General features: G+C 48.1%; 5 protein-coding genes across 5 annotated transcripts; 2 read left to right on the top strand and 3 right to left on the bottom strand.

The window, feature by feature from the left end:
* Positions 1-59: 59 nt before the first annotated feature.
* Positions 60-4,445, bottom strand: HD556DRAFT_1519553 (THO complex subunit 1 transcription elongation factor-domain-containing protein; the record flags this gene model as incomplete). The annotated part of the gene is made up of 13 exons (XM_041309134.1): positions 4,211-4,445; positions 3,586-4,159; positions 3,257-3,537; positions 2,726-3,210; positions 2,246-2,675; positions 1,981-2,178; positions 1,459-1,492; positions 1,135-1,394; positions 831-1,080; positions 739-781; positions 543-686; positions 259-489; positions 60-204 (listed from the first exon to the last, which is right to left on the bottom strand). The coding sequence occupies exons 1-13, from the start codon at positions 4,391-4,393 to the stop codon at positions 60-62; spliced, it is 3,258 nt and encodes a 1,085-aa protein (XP_041160269.1). The 5' UTR covers positions 4,394-4,445.
* A 112-nt stretch (positions 4,446-4,557) lies between these two features.
* Positions 4,558-4,833, top strand: HD556DRAFT_1214583 (uncharacterized protein; the record flags this gene model as incomplete). The annotated part of the gene is made up of 1 exon (XM_041296650.1): positions 4,558-4,833. A coding segment is annotated over one exon (276 nt), but the record flags the coding sequence as incomplete, so codon positions are not given.
* Positions 4,834-5,186: 353 nt separating this feature from the next.
* Positions 5,187-10,362, bottom strand: HD556DRAFT_459392 (uncharacterized protein). The gene is made up of 13 exons (XM_041310664.1): positions 8,959-10,362; positions 8,816-8,908; positions 8,565-8,764; positions 8,419-8,517; positions 8,263-8,367; positions 7,702-8,207; positions 7,544-7,652; positions 7,246-7,494; positions 6,692-7,192; positions 6,526-6,640; positions 6,230-6,473; positions 5,994-6,179; positions 5,187-5,942 (listed from the first exon to the last, which is right to left on the bottom strand). Exons 1-13 carry the CDS (start codon positions 10,155-10,157, stop codon positions 5,514-5,516), a joined length of 4,035 nt encoding a protein of 1,344 aa, XP_041160271.1. The 5' UTR covers positions 10,158-10,362; the 3' UTR covers positions 5,187-5,513.
* Positions 10,363-10,365: 3 nt separating this feature from the next.
* HD556DRAFT_1372849 (uncharacterized protein) lies at positions 10,366-12,282 on the bottom strand. Its single transcript, XM_041302999.1, has 7 exons — positions 12,040-12,282; positions 11,757-11,989; positions 11,439-11,701; positions 11,337-11,382; positions 11,006-11,283; positions 10,858-10,958; positions 10,366-10,801 (listed from the first exon to the last, which is right to left on the bottom strand). The coding sequence occupies exons 1-7, from the start codon at positions 12,076-12,078 to the stop codon at positions 10,787-10,789; spliced, it is 975 nt and encodes a 324-aa protein (XP_041160272.1). The 5' UTR covers positions 12,079-12,282; the 3' UTR covers positions 10,366-10,786.
* Positions 12,283-14,943, top strand: HD556DRAFT_1372865 (mitogen activated protein kinase). The gene is made up of 13 exons (XM_041303000.1): positions 12,283-12,744; positions 12,803-12,842; positions 12,907-12,925; positions 12,973-13,102; positions 13,164-13,207; positions 13,258-13,357; positions 13,407-13,454; positions 13,508-13,549; positions 13,601-13,787; positions 13,843-13,922; positions 13,986-14,064; positions 14,119-14,319; positions 14,381-14,943. The coding sequence occupies exons 1-13, from the start codon at positions 12,703-12,705 to the stop codon at positions 14,479-14,481; spliced, it is 1,113 nt and encodes a 370-aa protein (XP_041160273.1). The 5' UTR covers positions 12,283-12,702; the 3' UTR covers positions 14,482-14,943.
* The last annotated feature ends 85 nt before the right edge of the window (positions 14,944-15,028 follow it).

Consider the following 15,028-nt stretch of genomic DNA (forward strand, 5'->3'; position numbering starts at 1 on the left):
TCTTGATCTTCTATATATCCGTGATTAGAAGTGTGTAGATAGACTCTTGTACCACTAAATTATTGTTGGGTATATCCTTGAGGGTTCATCGACTGCCAGTTCCATAAATCTCGGCACATAACCTCGAGAGGCTGCGGCGCCTTGAAGCCCAGCTCCCTTTCAGCCAGCGCAGGATCCGCAGTAAGATCAGGAACATCGCCGCGGCTGTTCAGACTTTGTAAATAAGGGATGATTACTATAAACGAGAAATGAACTTGCCGTCTCCCAATGACCTCATATTTGAAATCGAATCCTGTAGCCTTGCGCATCGCCTCGACAATCTGGAGGACACTCATACCCTTTCCTTTCCCTAAATTGTAAGCTTTGTAGCGCGCATCATCAGGGCAGTTATCAAAGATAGCAGATTCAGGCGCAAGTGCGTCAAGAGCGAGTAAGTGTCCGGAAGCCAAATCAAGCACGTGGAGGTAGTCTCGGACGCAGGTACCATCCCTACAATCCTACATGAACACTGAACGTTAAGAAATGGTATTAAATAAACTCACGGAGTGGGGTAATCATTTCCAAACACTTGCAAAGTGGCAGCGTCTACACGCCCAATAGCCATATGTGCTAGCAAAGGCAACAAGTTCCCCGGGCGACCGCGGGGGTCCTCGCCTATCAATCCCGAGGGATGCGCACCTGCAGGACTGTATGCAAGTCAGTATCAGTATATGCCAGTAGACAAGAAGAATGTATCACTTGAAGTAGCGAAGTGAGATGGCACGCCATCTATTCGGTTCAGCTGTTGAAGGGGTGTTAGTGGGATCTCAGGTACAGCAAGGGACGCTTACCGTGGCACAAATCGTCGATAACCATCTCAGACATGACTTTTGTCTTGCCGTAAGGGCTGTCTGCTTTAAGACGCGTCGTTTCAGGAATTGGGATCACAGGGGGTGTTCCGTAGACTGTAGCAGAAGATGAATAGACAATGCGAGTGCAGTCGAAGTCTGACATGGTCTGCAGCAATGACACCGTAGCAGCAACGTTGTTCGCATAGTATGTCAAGGGAATCTCAACAGACTCGCCGACCGCTTTGTACGCCTGAAATTTTTTATTCGGAACAATCCAACTTGCGTGAAAAAAACCAGTACTGACAGCAATGTGAACAACACCCCATATTCCACCCTTGCCATAGCGTTCAAAGATGCCCTTTATTTGCTCCGGGCTGGTCAAGTCGCACTGAAATACATCAATTTCTGTGCTCTCCTTGTCTGCCTCCGATGGGTTTTCGGGAAGTGTGTCTTGCGCAATTTGGGCTACACGAGTGAGCGACCCAGGGAATGAGTTGTGGTAGTTGTCGGCAGAGATAACTTTGTATCTTCTTGTCTGCTGTAGAGCGTAGATGACATGTGAGCCTGGATAATCGATAAAACTTCGCTCAAAACGCAAGCTGAACAAGTTGTGCCCCAAGATAATTACCAATGTAGCCAGCTCCACCAGTCACCAGGACACGCTGTAACGACAGAATATGAGCCTACCCGAAATATGAGATATGCGTTGAAAGTACGCACTCGCAAACCGGTGGATGTGGACATCGTCGAAGGTTGAAGAAAGCAGAATTTACGGAATGTTGGCAACCGACTTGCAATGTGAATTCATCCCGAAGTTTGGCTCTGAGACGCATGATCACGGCCGCGCCTCGGCAAGCACTGTTAGACTTTTCTAATTGCATCATGGGCTAAATACGACAGGGAAAAATAGTAGGTACTAAGAAAATTCTTGACAGCGAAATAGTACAATTATATTTAAGCCTTGCATGCATCCTCCCAATTCGTACTACGAAGCGAATTCCGAAATTTCGAATTGTCTTCTAGCCCATCACCGATCTTCCATCTTTACATCTCCTTCAGCATCCAATGGAATCCCTGCAGTCCCCGTGGCATCACCTGCCTTGCCGGCTTTGCGGTCCTCGTGCCCTTGCGTGGTCGACAGAGAAGATACCATCTCTTCGGCCTTCTGCGTCTTCTGATTCTTTTCTCGTTCCTTCTCTATTTCTATCTCATTGGCAAGTAAAACAACATCTCCCGTACCGATCTTGCCAAAATGCTGCAGATATTGATCTCGTGCTGTACGCAATGCAAGCCATGACCAGCGTTGTCTGTTCTGTTCAAGCTTGTCAGTGAGATCATGGAAGAATAACTGCATTTTGTACCTCTTCATATCGAGCTATCTGGTCATCAGTAAGAGAAGAGGCAGGTGGTGGAACAGCGATGGAGGGAGTTTCTGAGACTGAGGCCGCAGCTGGAGGAGTTGGTGTGGGTGCTGCTATCGTTGAGGATGGCGGTGCGAGAGTGATTGGGGGACGAGCAGGACTTGATGCGCCCGCTTCTAGGAATGACTTTACTGGGGATGAGCCAGGTTTTGGGGGTAGGGATGGATGCAAGGGCGAGCTGGAGATACTGGGTGTCGATAGCAAAGCAGAGAACGAAGCTGCTGGCAGCTCCACTTTGGATGGTTCTGCTGGTGTCGATGCGGGAGCTGGTGTCTCTTGCCGTGCACTGGACTCTTGTAGAGCAGCTGCCTTGGCTCGCGCTTGAGCCAAGCGTTCGGCATTCTTCACAAGCTGCTTTCTGCGCATGTCAATGCGAGCATCTTCTTGCTTGACTTTCTTCACGAAATCCTTAACATCACCCGGCCTGCCCGGTCAGTCAGTATGAGGTCATTGAATAGATGTGAAATCCTTAACTGGAAGGGATTCTGCAGGTCAGACAGATCCCTGTACCCCATCTCCCATATCTCAGTCAGCGACTCAGATCCTAGGTTCCACTTCCACGACTCAGGAGCCTTCTTTCTATTCGACCGAGCTTCCCTCGTGGCCTCTTCCATCCCTACCTTTCTGCCACCCACTTCAGCCGACCATGGCTCCCTATCAAAAGGTGCGCAAAGGTCATTCTTCCACTTCACCCAGTTCTTTTCCCGGTCAAGAATAACATTCACAGTATCGGCAAATGTAGGACCGTTTGGAGCGGTGGACCGCAGCTCCGCAGACACCTTTGTGATGGTGTCATGAACCCACTGCGCATCTGCAGATTCAAGTGTGAAGTCCATTTGGAGAGATCTATTCCTGGGCGTGGACCACACAGCCTTTGCGACTTTAGTGAATGATAACAGATGATGAAGGAGGATAAGGAGTTGGAACAGAACTTGTCGACGAAAATGGGTATCCGCAATCTACGAAACTTCAGTGATCTGCATGTTTAAGAAAGCGGATAAATACCTCTAGATTAAGAAGGTCTGGACTTGTCAAGAACTTTGCGAAGAAGTATTCGCTATTATTGCTCGTTTCACCCAACTCTGGTTCTCGCTTGCGTTTTAGGTTGTTGCTTGTACCACTGGTGCCTCTATTGCCCATCATGGCGCGCTCCTTCGTGGTCGCCTCCTTGATGACAGGTAGAACCTTGTCCACAGCATCCTTAAATTCTCCGAATGTATTGGGAAAAGCAAACAATGGGGGTCGGGAGAAAGGCAGTTGCAGGGACCAGAACATAGTGTAGAAACCTGAGAATGACATGAGGCACAGAACATCACGACAGAGTTCTAACCTACCGTCCTTATCTTTGGAATCTGCAGATTCCTTCTTTCCAGCGTCTACCTCCATTTTTTGGCTGTCTTCAAGTCCCCTGCCTGCCTCCACATATTCGTCCTTTTTCTCAACGTCCTTGACACCTTCCCACATAGGCCCATACTCTCCTCGCAAATTGACACCACTTCTTTCACCCAGAGGGAAAACGCCACTCAGAAAGGTCAATATACGACCACAAAATATCGTCGTAGAGCCCATCTTTGAGAGGCGGCGCAGAAGATCATTGAGAGTGCGCAGTAGTATGAGCGCTTTGCCCTTCTGCGGGACCATGTCCTTGGTGAGTCGAGAAGCACTTGACTCGATCCAAGAGAATATTTGTGAGCAAGACGTGATAGTCTGTGTTTCGAGTAGATCCTGAAGAACAGTAAAAGGGAAGGTTGCCTCGCAAACATCTTTTATGGAGTGAGCGCTTCGTATACAAACTGTGATTAGAGACCACAAACCGTGTTCAGTGAATGTCAACACCAAGTCGAGTCTGTCGCGAAGACCATTATAGTACAAGGTGCTGTCGCACTTCAATGCACTACCCTCAGTTGCCTACAGAAGTATTGATCAGGAACGATGAAAACCAAGAAAGCAAGCACGTACTGCTAAGGTGAACACCTCATTCTTAAGGAGGAACTCCCATTGACTTTTGACGTTGTCTGCAGAAGACTTGCCTTGAAACTTCTCGACCTCTTTTCCTACTAGTTCATGCAACGATTTCTGATCGAATGGACGTTGGGGGAAAGATTTGAGCAATAACTGAACACTCTGCGTCTGTGAGTTCATTGAGGTCGTTGGAACGAAAGTTCTTGCCGAGATGCCGTGCTTGTTTGTCAGGACTAAGTTTAGCCTTTGACTATTCTGTCACTCAAAGATCGTTCTGCATCATCATGTCCAACAACAACACTGCCGACACTGGATCCAATGGTCCTCCGATTAATAGACTAGACAGCAGTCTTGAAACAGACATCGCTCATTTAAATACTCTTTTGTTAAGCGGCTCATTGGACGGTAGTCACGAAACAGAAGACCTGATGGAAATGCTGGCACGTCTGGATAGTGCTGATGGTGTGGCCGATGGCATTGAAGGGAGGTTGGACGGGATATTGGGAACCCTGGATAATCTTTTGACATCCCTCGAGACCCGTGATGAGGCGAGCATCGCGGAGAAAGCAGTATCAGTAGAGGCAGAACAAGTCATCGTCTCATCAACAGAGAGCAATACTACCGACGGGCCTACTCCCTCGCATTAGCAAGGCAGTCTCTGCAGTGAGTAACACTACAGTTTATTGATCATATACCTGTGCTTGATACCGTTTTGTACTGCTTGTCGCAGTCGTTCACAACGTGCCGCGACATCACAAGCGACCTCACAGCAAGTCCTTCAAATATGCCTAGCATCAGTCATGACACACGACGAAGTCGTCATTAGTCGTGTCTCTGAATCATTCTGCAGATGGGCCTACTTAATCTCGAGAAAGATGTTGTTTGACCCATGCGAAGAGCTTGGATAAGCACGGGGTCGCAGTCCTCAGAGTACTATACTCATGTCAGGTCCTGTCTTCAACTGTTATAACTGCTGTAGGGTGTCCCTGACCGTCGGACTCTTCAAAAATGCACTCTGTCTGTAGGAGATTTGGGCTGTAGGTCATAGCCGAGTCCACAAATGACTTGGTATTGAAAAATTGAAATGTCTTTCATGTAAGTGAGCATACACTATCGCGCTATGTGTTCAAATCCTCCGGGGAATAGAGGGACACAACTAGTGCATGAGAGGAATCATGGGATATCAATATTACGGATCATGTATCAATATCCTCTATAGTCATCGGATCAAAACGATTTACAGTACGAACAATGTCCCGGTCCTTCTTTGCGAAAACAAGCTAGAAAGCAGTTAGTCGTATCACATCAGGAATGGCATCATGTCCACACTTACCAAGTACGGATTCGCAGTAGACCCTGTGGTGTCAGCCAAGACCTCGTTTTTCGACACCTCCGTAACCTGATGGTCATTGTACTTGAACCAATTATCAGGTTGTTCCGGTATATGTCTTGAATAGAAGAAGTAGTGTCCAAATGAGGGTGATGAGCCACGATGTATGAAGACGGAGGTCAGCTCATATGCGACCGAGGTATCATCTTTCCAAATATTCTCCAGCTCTTCCTTCAGCTTCGATATCGTGTCCTTGAGTTCGACAATCTCAGTCTCGATCATATCCTGTTCGCCGTTGATGTTTGCAATGAGCTCTTCATCGACATCCGGGAGGATAAGCGTTTCTTGCTTTGACAAGAAATCAAGCGTGTTTTTGAGCGATGCAGGGAAAGGTGCGTGCTAAGGTAATCTATGCAGTTAATTCACAAGAAATACACACAGGGGCCTTACCTTATCATGTGTCAGCAAGCGCAGACGTTCACGTCGCATGTTTAATTCCGCCTGTACCTCCTTTGACCTAGCCCTCTTGCCTGGATCTGCGGTATCAAGGAACCGGTCCATATATATCGTCTCGCCAAACTTGACATAAGCTTGCGATTTGTATGGTTGGAGGGTCTCTCTGTTGAATTGCACCCGCTATTCACTTGTTTAATATATATCGCTGAGTTATCTGGACAACCACTTACTTGAAGTTGGATCTGCAATAATGGTGGTAGATCGACCAGTGTCACCTCCATTCTAGCTTTCTCGCCTTCGTAGTCAACGACATCGTCAAAGTATCCGCTTAAGCCATCGTAGATATCAAAGCCGCTATCGGCTACATTCACGGGAAGATGCGAGAAGAGGTCTTCTTTCTCGTGTGCCGAAGTTCTGGGATGCCGCTGGGCGGGGACTGGTGTAAGTCTTTGCCGCAGTTTCCCATAGAATAGCCTGGCGAATTGCAGGTTCATGTATGTGCCTGATGGAATTCAAAAGTACTCGCCTCTTCACAACACTATTCTGATTGTCTGAGTCACCCAGCCCATCGAATTTCAGAAGCGCGATCTCAATCTGGAACATGCAATTGTCCATGCATTCAGAGACATCATGTTGCTTTCCTACAACCAAGTATTTAGATATAACATCATTCGGAGTATAGTGTGCCTCACCAAACATCATAACCGAGTCTGATTGAGTAGGCTTGCGTGTAGGTAAGGGAGGAGCCGTCTTCTGCTCCTCAACCTGCGGGTTCTCATGGTTCACAACCTCCACATCTGGAAGCGGGGATGGCAGTGGCATCGTGCTTGACGAGCTTTCCCCATGCAAGCGAGGAGACTTGGACCCACGAGATGGTTGGGATATCATGACGTACCCATTCTTCTCTTCCGTGATAGGAGACGTGGGTGTATCAACATCCATATCCATGCGTTGCTCGTCGCGTGGCCGCTTACCGAGAACCGAGCCATTTGAGTCAGGTGACCGCATGAGCCCGTCCTCAACAAGCGTTGCATCTGTGTCGTTCGAGGAATCGGTACCGCCTCTGTCAGCTTCCTCCTCCTCTTCGTCTCTTGATGTTACGAGTGCTAACTTCGCAAGATCGATAGTCGGTGTGACAGCCTGGTTCTCACAGAATTGGAGCTGCCAAAACAAATCGGCCAACTGACTGACGACTACATTGATGATAGTTTTAGCTTGGGATAAAAGGAGTGGGTGGCAGACATACATTTCTTCGATCGCAGTATCTCGCGCCGCGTAATTAGCCGCCCGCCAACCCGATGCCGTTTCAGGTCGTCCTCCGAGTACTTCTCGTCTTCAAGGGCCTTCACATCAATGTTGGCCATGGAAGCGACAGCTTCACGAAGCTCCCTAATTGTGTAGAAGTATTGGAGCAGCGAGTTCAAATAACAGGTGTTTCCAAGTTGATTCAGGCCTCTTGGAAGATCAGCACGCGTTGAAGCCACAATATCTCCAGCTGAAGCGCCTCGGTTAAATAGTACATCAAAACCTGGGCAGGTACTTACGATCTTTGCCTTCCTCTAGGAAATGACGCAGCCGGCTGCTGTCCCTCACTTCTGCAATTGTTCTCAACGCTTCGCGCCACTTGTCAGATTGATGGGGCTGCTCCTCGACCTATTGATGTTCATCAGAACCGCAAATGAGGCCACGGAGCCTCGCATACCCGCATCATGAACACCGTCAACACAAGTTCATCGTCCACATCCGCGGACACCTCTAGTACCGAGTATGCACGTGAAGGGTCCATCTGGTTCTTTGACGACTCAGAGAACAGCTTCATAAGCCTCTTACTGCCCCTCGATTGTGCAATTATCCTAAACGCCTCGTTCGCATCACGTTGGAGCTGTGCGCAGTCCTTTGCGTCACGCCAGGCATTTTTGATGGCCGTCCGCCACGCTTCCGCAAGAAAGTCGTCTTCAATGTCATCTTCAAGCTCCAAGCGTAGTGTGCCGTCCTTGCCAAACCCAAGAACTGCAGCAGCTTTTTGCAGGTCCTCCTCCGTGAATCGCCCACGAGAGCGTTCGTCGAAAACTATGGCCTGCAATTCCTGAGGCGGAACGCTACCGAGGGATTGGATTGCGGCGACGATTGCGTAGAAGTGGGTGAAGTAGAGTATTGTATTGGCAGGGTCGCAACGGCATTGAGCCATATAGGCGAAGATGAGAATATCTAAGCACCGTTAATACTGAGCAGATCTAAACGAGCGGACTGTTCAACTGCTTACCCGGAGAACATGTTGTAGGGGTTATTCCTAACGTCTTCCACGTCTGCAGTAGAGGTATATACTCCGCCAATGAACCTAACGGATACGACAAGGACGATCTCGGGACTGTACAAATAGCTCAGGTCTGCCTTTCCACACAGCAAAACTTAACCTTACTCTGATCAGGGTGTGCACCGATCGCCTGTTGGTACATCTCTCGGGCACCGTCAATTTTGACGTACAAAGGGTGTGGCGTATAGGACTTAAGCGCAGATGCTGCGCTTCATGAGTGAGTGATACAGGAAACTAACAGTATCTCTTACCGAAGCGACGTTCGTAGTCTACTAGATACGCATTCGTCTCGACCCAGAAACGCAACAGCTTCATACGTGCCTCCTGACCTTCTGGACTGCTGAGTTCAGTATTGGGGGGTGACAGAAATTCGTCTGTCCTCTCCTCAGGTGTGCCCGGAGCTTCGATGCGTGTGATGACTTCGAACCCAAGTTGCTTGAAGATATAGCTCCTGCAAATGAATTCGTAAGCTGCATTGAACAACAAAATGAAAGCTCCTGACGTAGTTGGGGACCACCCGATCTTGTTCTGGAACGCCTTCCCGGAAATGGAGAGCTGACCGTTCTTGCCTTTCCATAATTTGTTTTCGATAATTCTGTAAAGAGATGAGATATCATCACGCACGGAGCGAATTGATGGGCGTACGAGATCAGTGTCTCCCACCCACTGACAACAGACTCGTCGGGCTGCCTCCCGATGGGAGGGTGTTCATATCTATACTTCGTGAAATCCTCCAAGTATTTGAGGGCAATGACGCCGGGCATGGCTTCTGATGCAATGCAATAGACGGAGCACTGACAGCAGACATAAAGATCAAGCAGTTCGCCCTCTACATGTCCCTCGGGCAGGTCTTCGTTCATCTTGACATCTGATTCCTTGAATGCATAGTCATCGATATTAGCAGAAGTGATTTTCCGACGCTTTTGCTTTCTCTGCGCAGCAACTTCCCAAGGGGCACGGTGGAATGCTGGATTGAGCTGGCCTGAATCGACGGCCTTTGGGTAGCAGTGGAAGTGATGTGTTTTCTTGGACTTGTCAAAAGAGTCGTCAGTGCAAGAGCCGGTGCGTTTACGGCGGTCTTGGTCAGGGAGGGGTGGGTGCTTTTTGAAGTCGAATGATTTTGCAAAGGGAGGGACAATGGTGGATGTTTTCCACTGGAGGAACACCCAACCATGGTGTCGTCTGCAGTAGTATGTATTGGCATGAGGAACAGCGCGAAGGATTTCATCATGGCTTGGAGGAATGAAAGGGGATACATCCCCAGCCGGCCTCACGTCAGGTGCGGTAACGCTTACCGAGAACAATGAATGCTCAGCGTTATGCAACAGTTCAGTAACGAAAGGCGGCAGCATTCCCGGCCCTGGGCGGTTTCTCGTTCCCCGCAGTTCCGCATCCCACCAGTTCGTCTCCTCCTCCTGGTCCCGCGCATCAATATCCATGACCTTTTGGGATGTTCCGCCGGCCCAAGAATTGTCCCACGGCATCGGTTCATTCCAAGCATCATTTTTGTTCCAGTCATCACCCCACTTGTGCTCGACAGTCGGCCAGTTATGATGGTCGTCGGCTGGGATGAGCGCAGGGACTTGATCGGTACCGATTGTATCCTCTGAAACGAGCTGGGGCTCGCGAAATACAGTGTCATAGGTTGGCGGGGGTTCGATGTTGACCTTTGTGTGAGCGGATCCTGCAGAGCCCTTCGGGCGCAGTGGCAATGGTGGAGGCGTGAGCCCTGCGTTCGATTTCGAGGCTGACGCGTAAAAGGTTTCTGGAGGAACTGTCCCCGGGGGAGTCGGTTGGTGACGCACGGGCTTGTTATTGCTGCTGCTACCGCTGTTATTATCCATGCTGTTGTGCGCCGAATATGATGGTAAAGATGTCGAGATTCAACTTGTCAAGGAGAAGCCCTGCAGCACGAATAACACGATAAGATAAGCTTTGTCGTTGTGCGGGCTAACCAAGACTCGCACTGGTTGCTCAGATATGAATCATGCAGATTCTGACGCCCAATTGTGATCTCAGTGACGAGAGATGAAATCGAGTAGACCAAGTACGCGTATGATTATGTAATACAACCCCCCGACCTTTATGTGGATGTGCAGAGATATAAGATAAAAGGAAGCAGCGACCGCCTCATTAATATTACTTGATGGGGGAGCATAAATGTAAAACCTTCATACGTACTCATTCCCTCAGTTTCATGCTGATACTTGCCAGCTGGAAATACTATGGTGTACGGAGCAATATTAGCGAGGAAGGCGGCGGGTTACTGTGCATGGGGAATACATTCTGCCAGCGTACATGCGACTCGCACTTGACGATGATGGGTTTAAAATGTCACGTATTTGGTTGGGAAAGGTGGAATAGTGTGATTGAAATAAGGTTTCGATACCTCAGCTTACATTCGATTGCAAGAACGGGTTTCGAAACTTGATCGTCGTAGGACTTCTATATAGATCTACTTGATATCTGCTGCTCATAATTTATACACCTGACAAAGAAATACTTCAAGGAAATGATAGCTTGTTGGATAGCACGGTCACTTACCTGGTCTTTGGTGTAACCAAGTTCCTTGAGAACACCATTTAGTTCTCCCTGCTCCCTGCCTTTCTTTGCGCCTGCAATCGAGGTAACCTGTCCAGGCGGACCTATGGGGCATTTAGTTATTGGCGCATTCCAAATGTGTTGTGCATACCGCAGATGAAGACCTTCACTTTCTCGCCCAGTGATGATGGAGCAATGTGCTGCTTAATGAGGTCAGCGCTGATATATCCAGTGGGACCCTTCCAGTTAGTATCGCCCTTGTCGAGGACATATACGACATCGAAAGTTTCGGGGTACTTTTTCTTCATGGCGTCGAACTCCTCGCGAAGCATGATATCTTGCTCAGTAACATTAGCGTACAAAAGTTTGAACTTCGTCTTGTTCGTCTTGTCCGCAAGAGCATGTTGTAGGATCTGGTAGAGTGGAGCACTGTGATTGCGGAGTAAAGTCAGTAATGTAAGTATAAAGACCGACATCCTTACATTCCACTTCCACCACCAATGAGGCCGACTTCTTCCAGCTCATTCACTGAAAGAGAATTAGAATCCAGGCATCTTAAAGTAATCAAAAAAACCCATAATCACTCTTCCAAGGCCATTTTGGCAGAGGACCTTTAATTCTGAGAGTGTCCCCAGCCTTGAGAGAGTGAATGTGTTTGGAGACCTTGCCTGTCTCATATTTTTTGATGATAAAAGTGAGCTCTCCCTCCAAATCAGACGCTGAAATGGGGGTATACGGGCGACACATAGGTTGACCCTTGTCATCCTTGAAATCAGGAGTTTCGATGTAAACACAGGAAGCAATCGGAAGAAGCGAAGCCTCGCCCTTTTCGAGCTCAAGCACAAACCTGAGGGACATATATGAGCGTGGGGTTGTACGTAAAAGGTAGCCTAAGGTCTCACTTAGAGGTGTTGTGATTGCAAGGCTCCACCTTTTTCAGTTTGAGGTCAATGAATTTTGACGGGTCAAGAGGACTCTTCAGGTCCTTCTTGGCAGTTACTGCCTCCCCTTTGCCAAAGCCCATGTACACATACGTGCCGAGACCTACAAGACCAGCGCCACCAAGGTAAAATCCGAGGTTGGATGATTTTTTAGCACCAGCTTCGGTCGAATAACGTCTACAGCTGCTCGTTGCCTAATACACACACATGAGACTAAGACTAAGACAATTTTATAATTGCTCACCACAGAACGGGCGAGCGTCGCTGCTCGGATGAAGGACATGATAGTTTGGTGGATGAAATGATCGTCACGGTTGTCTCGGGCAAATTCGGTCTGAGCCTGAGAATCGATGTTGTCAGAACAAGCTCATGCCAGACGGGCGCGCGACGGGGTTTCGTAAAACCACTAGCGTTCAAGCTGTGCGACCTATTCCTGGCAACTGACCGATTCCTGCCGTTTTGCACCTCGTGTATTGCTTCGAATTCAGCGGATCGATCTCAACTTTTCTGATCGCTACTTGTATTCCTGGAAGCCCCCGGTCACTGACCACTTGCACCAGTCACTATCCACATTATTTGCATTATTAAATCCATTGACTTTTGACTCCAAATATTTCTAAGATCTGAAGGATCCGAGGAGGTCATTCTCCGCAGCGTGGAATCGAGACTCTGGAGAGCTCTAGAAGCCTAGGGCGTCACGGGACCCCTGGCAGTAGCAGTTCCACATCCAATCATATCCTAGATTGAGATTCAGTGGTCAGCATTGTCATCACTATCTAACATCTCTCTCTCCCTCCTCGTTCATCGGGTCAACAAACACACTTGTGTAAACCTTTCTACTGACCGCCGAATCCCTTTTTATCTTTTCATCTACCTCGGTTCAACCCTACGCCAGCCAGTCTGTGCCATGTCTTTTGTCAAGCTAAGCATATTTGGCACCTCTTTCGAGGTGTGTTGCCTGTGTATGTCCTTGAAAATAATTGATTCACGATTTGCTGATTTCATAGGTCACTACTCGCTATGTCGATCTGCAGCCTGTTGGAATGGGTGAGTATCAACCATCCTCTCGATCTGTTCGATGTCCAAACTCTAGACTAACCGAGATGTGTAGGGGCATTTGGCCTTGTCTGGTATGTTGCAAGTTTGAGATAGACACATGCACTCATAGGCGGTCTAGCTCTTCTAAGGATCAACTCACTGGGTCTTCTGTTGCCATCAAGAAGATTATGAAGCCCTTCAGTACCCCAGTTTTGAGCAAGCGGACATATCGTGAGCTCAAGCTCCTCAAGCACATACAACACGAGAATGTACGTCTCAGACGCGCCACATAGAATTGCCTGCTCACACATGTACTATCTACACGTGTAGATCATCAGTCTTAGTGATGTGTTCATCTCGCCACTTGAAGATTTGTATGTCCCTGCTCCAAACCCTAAACCCTTAAAGTGATTGATTATCACAGGTATTTCGTTACCGAACTCCTTGGAACCGACCTTCATCGACTACTGACGTCGCGACCTCTGGAGAAACAGTTTGTCCAATACTTCCTATATCAGATTCTGGTACGTGATGATGTTGTAACTCTTTGTCCATCGGTCTGATCTGATCTAGCGTGGACTAAAATATGTTCACTCCGCGGGCGTCGTGCACCGAGACCTCGTGAGTCTTTTGTTCTGTCTACATCTGTGATCAGTTTTGAGACAGGCCCACAGAAACCTAGTAATATTCTTGTCAACGAGAACTGTGACTTGAAGGTTCGTCAGGTTCATCACATCATCATACTTATGATGTCATCGCTTCTATAGATATGCGATTTCGGATTAGCCCGTATCCAGGACCCCCAAATGACAGGCTATGTCTCGACGCGATATTACCGTGCCCCTGAAATTATGTTAACCTGGCAAAAGTACGATGTTGCTGTCGACATTTGGAGTACAGGTTGCATATTTGCTGAGATGCTCGAAGGAAAACCCTTGTTCCCCGGGAAAGACCGTGAGCGTCTACGCGCCTTCATTCTCACCTTCTGACGTCGTGCCTTCGTTTCAAGATGTCAATCAGTTTTCCATCATTACTGAACTATTAGGCACTCCTCCAGATGATGTCATCGAAACTATCGCAAGCGAAAACGTGGGTGATACCTCTAAGCTATGGGCTAGGTATTCCCATTCTCACATTGATCGATCGCTGTAGACTCTCCGCTTTGTGCAAAGTCTGCCCAAACGCGAGCGCGTGCCTTTCAGCCAAAAACTCCGAACCACCGATGCGGACGGTATGGCACCATTCTGGCTCCTGGTGACGTACTTGTACTAATGCTCCACCACAGCTTTGGATCTTCTAGAAAAGATGCTAGTGTTTGACCCTCGGAAACGCATAGATGCTGCGGAGTCACTTGCTCATGAATATGTGGCACCATATCATGATCCAACCGATGAGCCCGTAGCTTCTGAGAAATTCGACTGGAGCTTCAATGATGCCGACCTCCCTGTTGACACGTGGAAGGTCATGATGTACAGCGAGATTCTGGGTTAGGGTTTCTGCCACATTCAGTTGTCACAGCGCTTACGGTATCTTCGGTGCGTTTCTAGATTTCCATCAGGTTGGGGACACGTCTACATCAGCGAGCGGTATACCCGAAGGTGCACTAGCAGGACCAGACGCACCAGCAGGAACTACACCAGCAAAGTGAATCTTCCCATAGTCCCATATTGTTTTCAGCCGGATGTCTGTTTTGACGCGATCCTTATACGCAATATCTTTTTGTTACTGTTGCATTGAAGGAGTACAGGTTTTGGAGTGCCTTCGCTTTCCGGACACGAATCGTTCACTACTACTATCTCTTTCAGAACCAATCACTTGTAATGTCTTCAATTTTACATAATGAGCAAGCAGGATTGTATGTACCAATCAATATCTTTTCGAATACACCCACAGATAGAACTACTCACAAGTCGGGTAGTATTGTTGTAGGTCCTTGAACATGAACCGCAGTCATTCGTGTGGTTGTTGAATATATACTACTAGAACAACCTTGGTTTAGAGCAGACCCACTTTCGCAAGTTTGCAAGGTAAACTGAAATAGGACTTCCTGATAAGACCGCTACATCCTATCAGTGCGTGAACAGTACTTGTATGTCACGTAGACGGTATTAGGAAGAGTTCCCCTTTTTAGGTTTCAAGTTGTTACAAACTCGGCCCGCTTCTTTCAGCAAACACCAGACTGAGTATCGGACTCA

This window comes from Suillus plorans (genome assembly GCF_016647745.1).
Source record: "Suillus plorans strain S12 chromosome Unknown HD556scaffold_28, whole genome shotgun sequence".
NCBI classification, from domain to species: domain Eukaryota; kingdom Fungi; phylum Basidiomycota; class Agaricomycetes; order Boletales; family Suillaceae; genus Suillus; species Suillus plorans.

Coding starts and splice junctions, on each gene's coding strand:
- HD556DRAFT_1372849 (XM_041302999.1), bottom strand. CDS start 12,078: ATGTCCTTCATCCGAGCAGCGACGCTCGCCCGTTCTGTG. Junction 11,383..11,438: donor GCCAAAATGGCCTTGGAAGA/GTGATTATGGGT, acceptor ATTCTCTTTCAG/TGAATGAGCTGGAAGAAGTC. Junction 10,959..11,005: donor AGTGAAGGTCTTCATCTGCG/GTATGCACAACA, acceptor AATGCCCCATAG/GTCCGCCTGGACAGGTTACC.
- HD556DRAFT_1372865 (XM_041303000.1), top strand. CDS start 12,703: ATGTCTTTTGTCAAGCTAAGCATATTTGGCACCTCTTTCGAG. Junction 12,745..12,802: donor TATTTGGCACCTCTTTCGAG/GTGTGTTGCCTG, acceptor CTGATTTCATAG/GTCACTACTCGCTATGTCGA. Junction 13,923..13,985: donor AAACTATCGCAAGCGAAAAC/GTGGGTGATACC, acceptor CGATCGCTGTAG/ACTCTCCGCTTTGTGCAAAG.
- HD556DRAFT_459392 (XM_041310664.1), bottom strand. CDS start 10,157: ATGGATAATAACAGCGGTAGCAGCAGCAATAACAAGCCCGTGCGTCAC. Junction 8,765..8,815: donor ATCGGGTGGTCCCCAACTAC/GTCAGGAGCTTT, acceptor ATTCATTTGCAG/GAGCTATATCTTCAAGCAAC. Junction 6,641..6,691: donor AGACTCGGTTATGATGTTTG/GTGAGGCACACT, acceptor ACTTGGTTGTAG/GAAAGCAACATGATGTCTCT.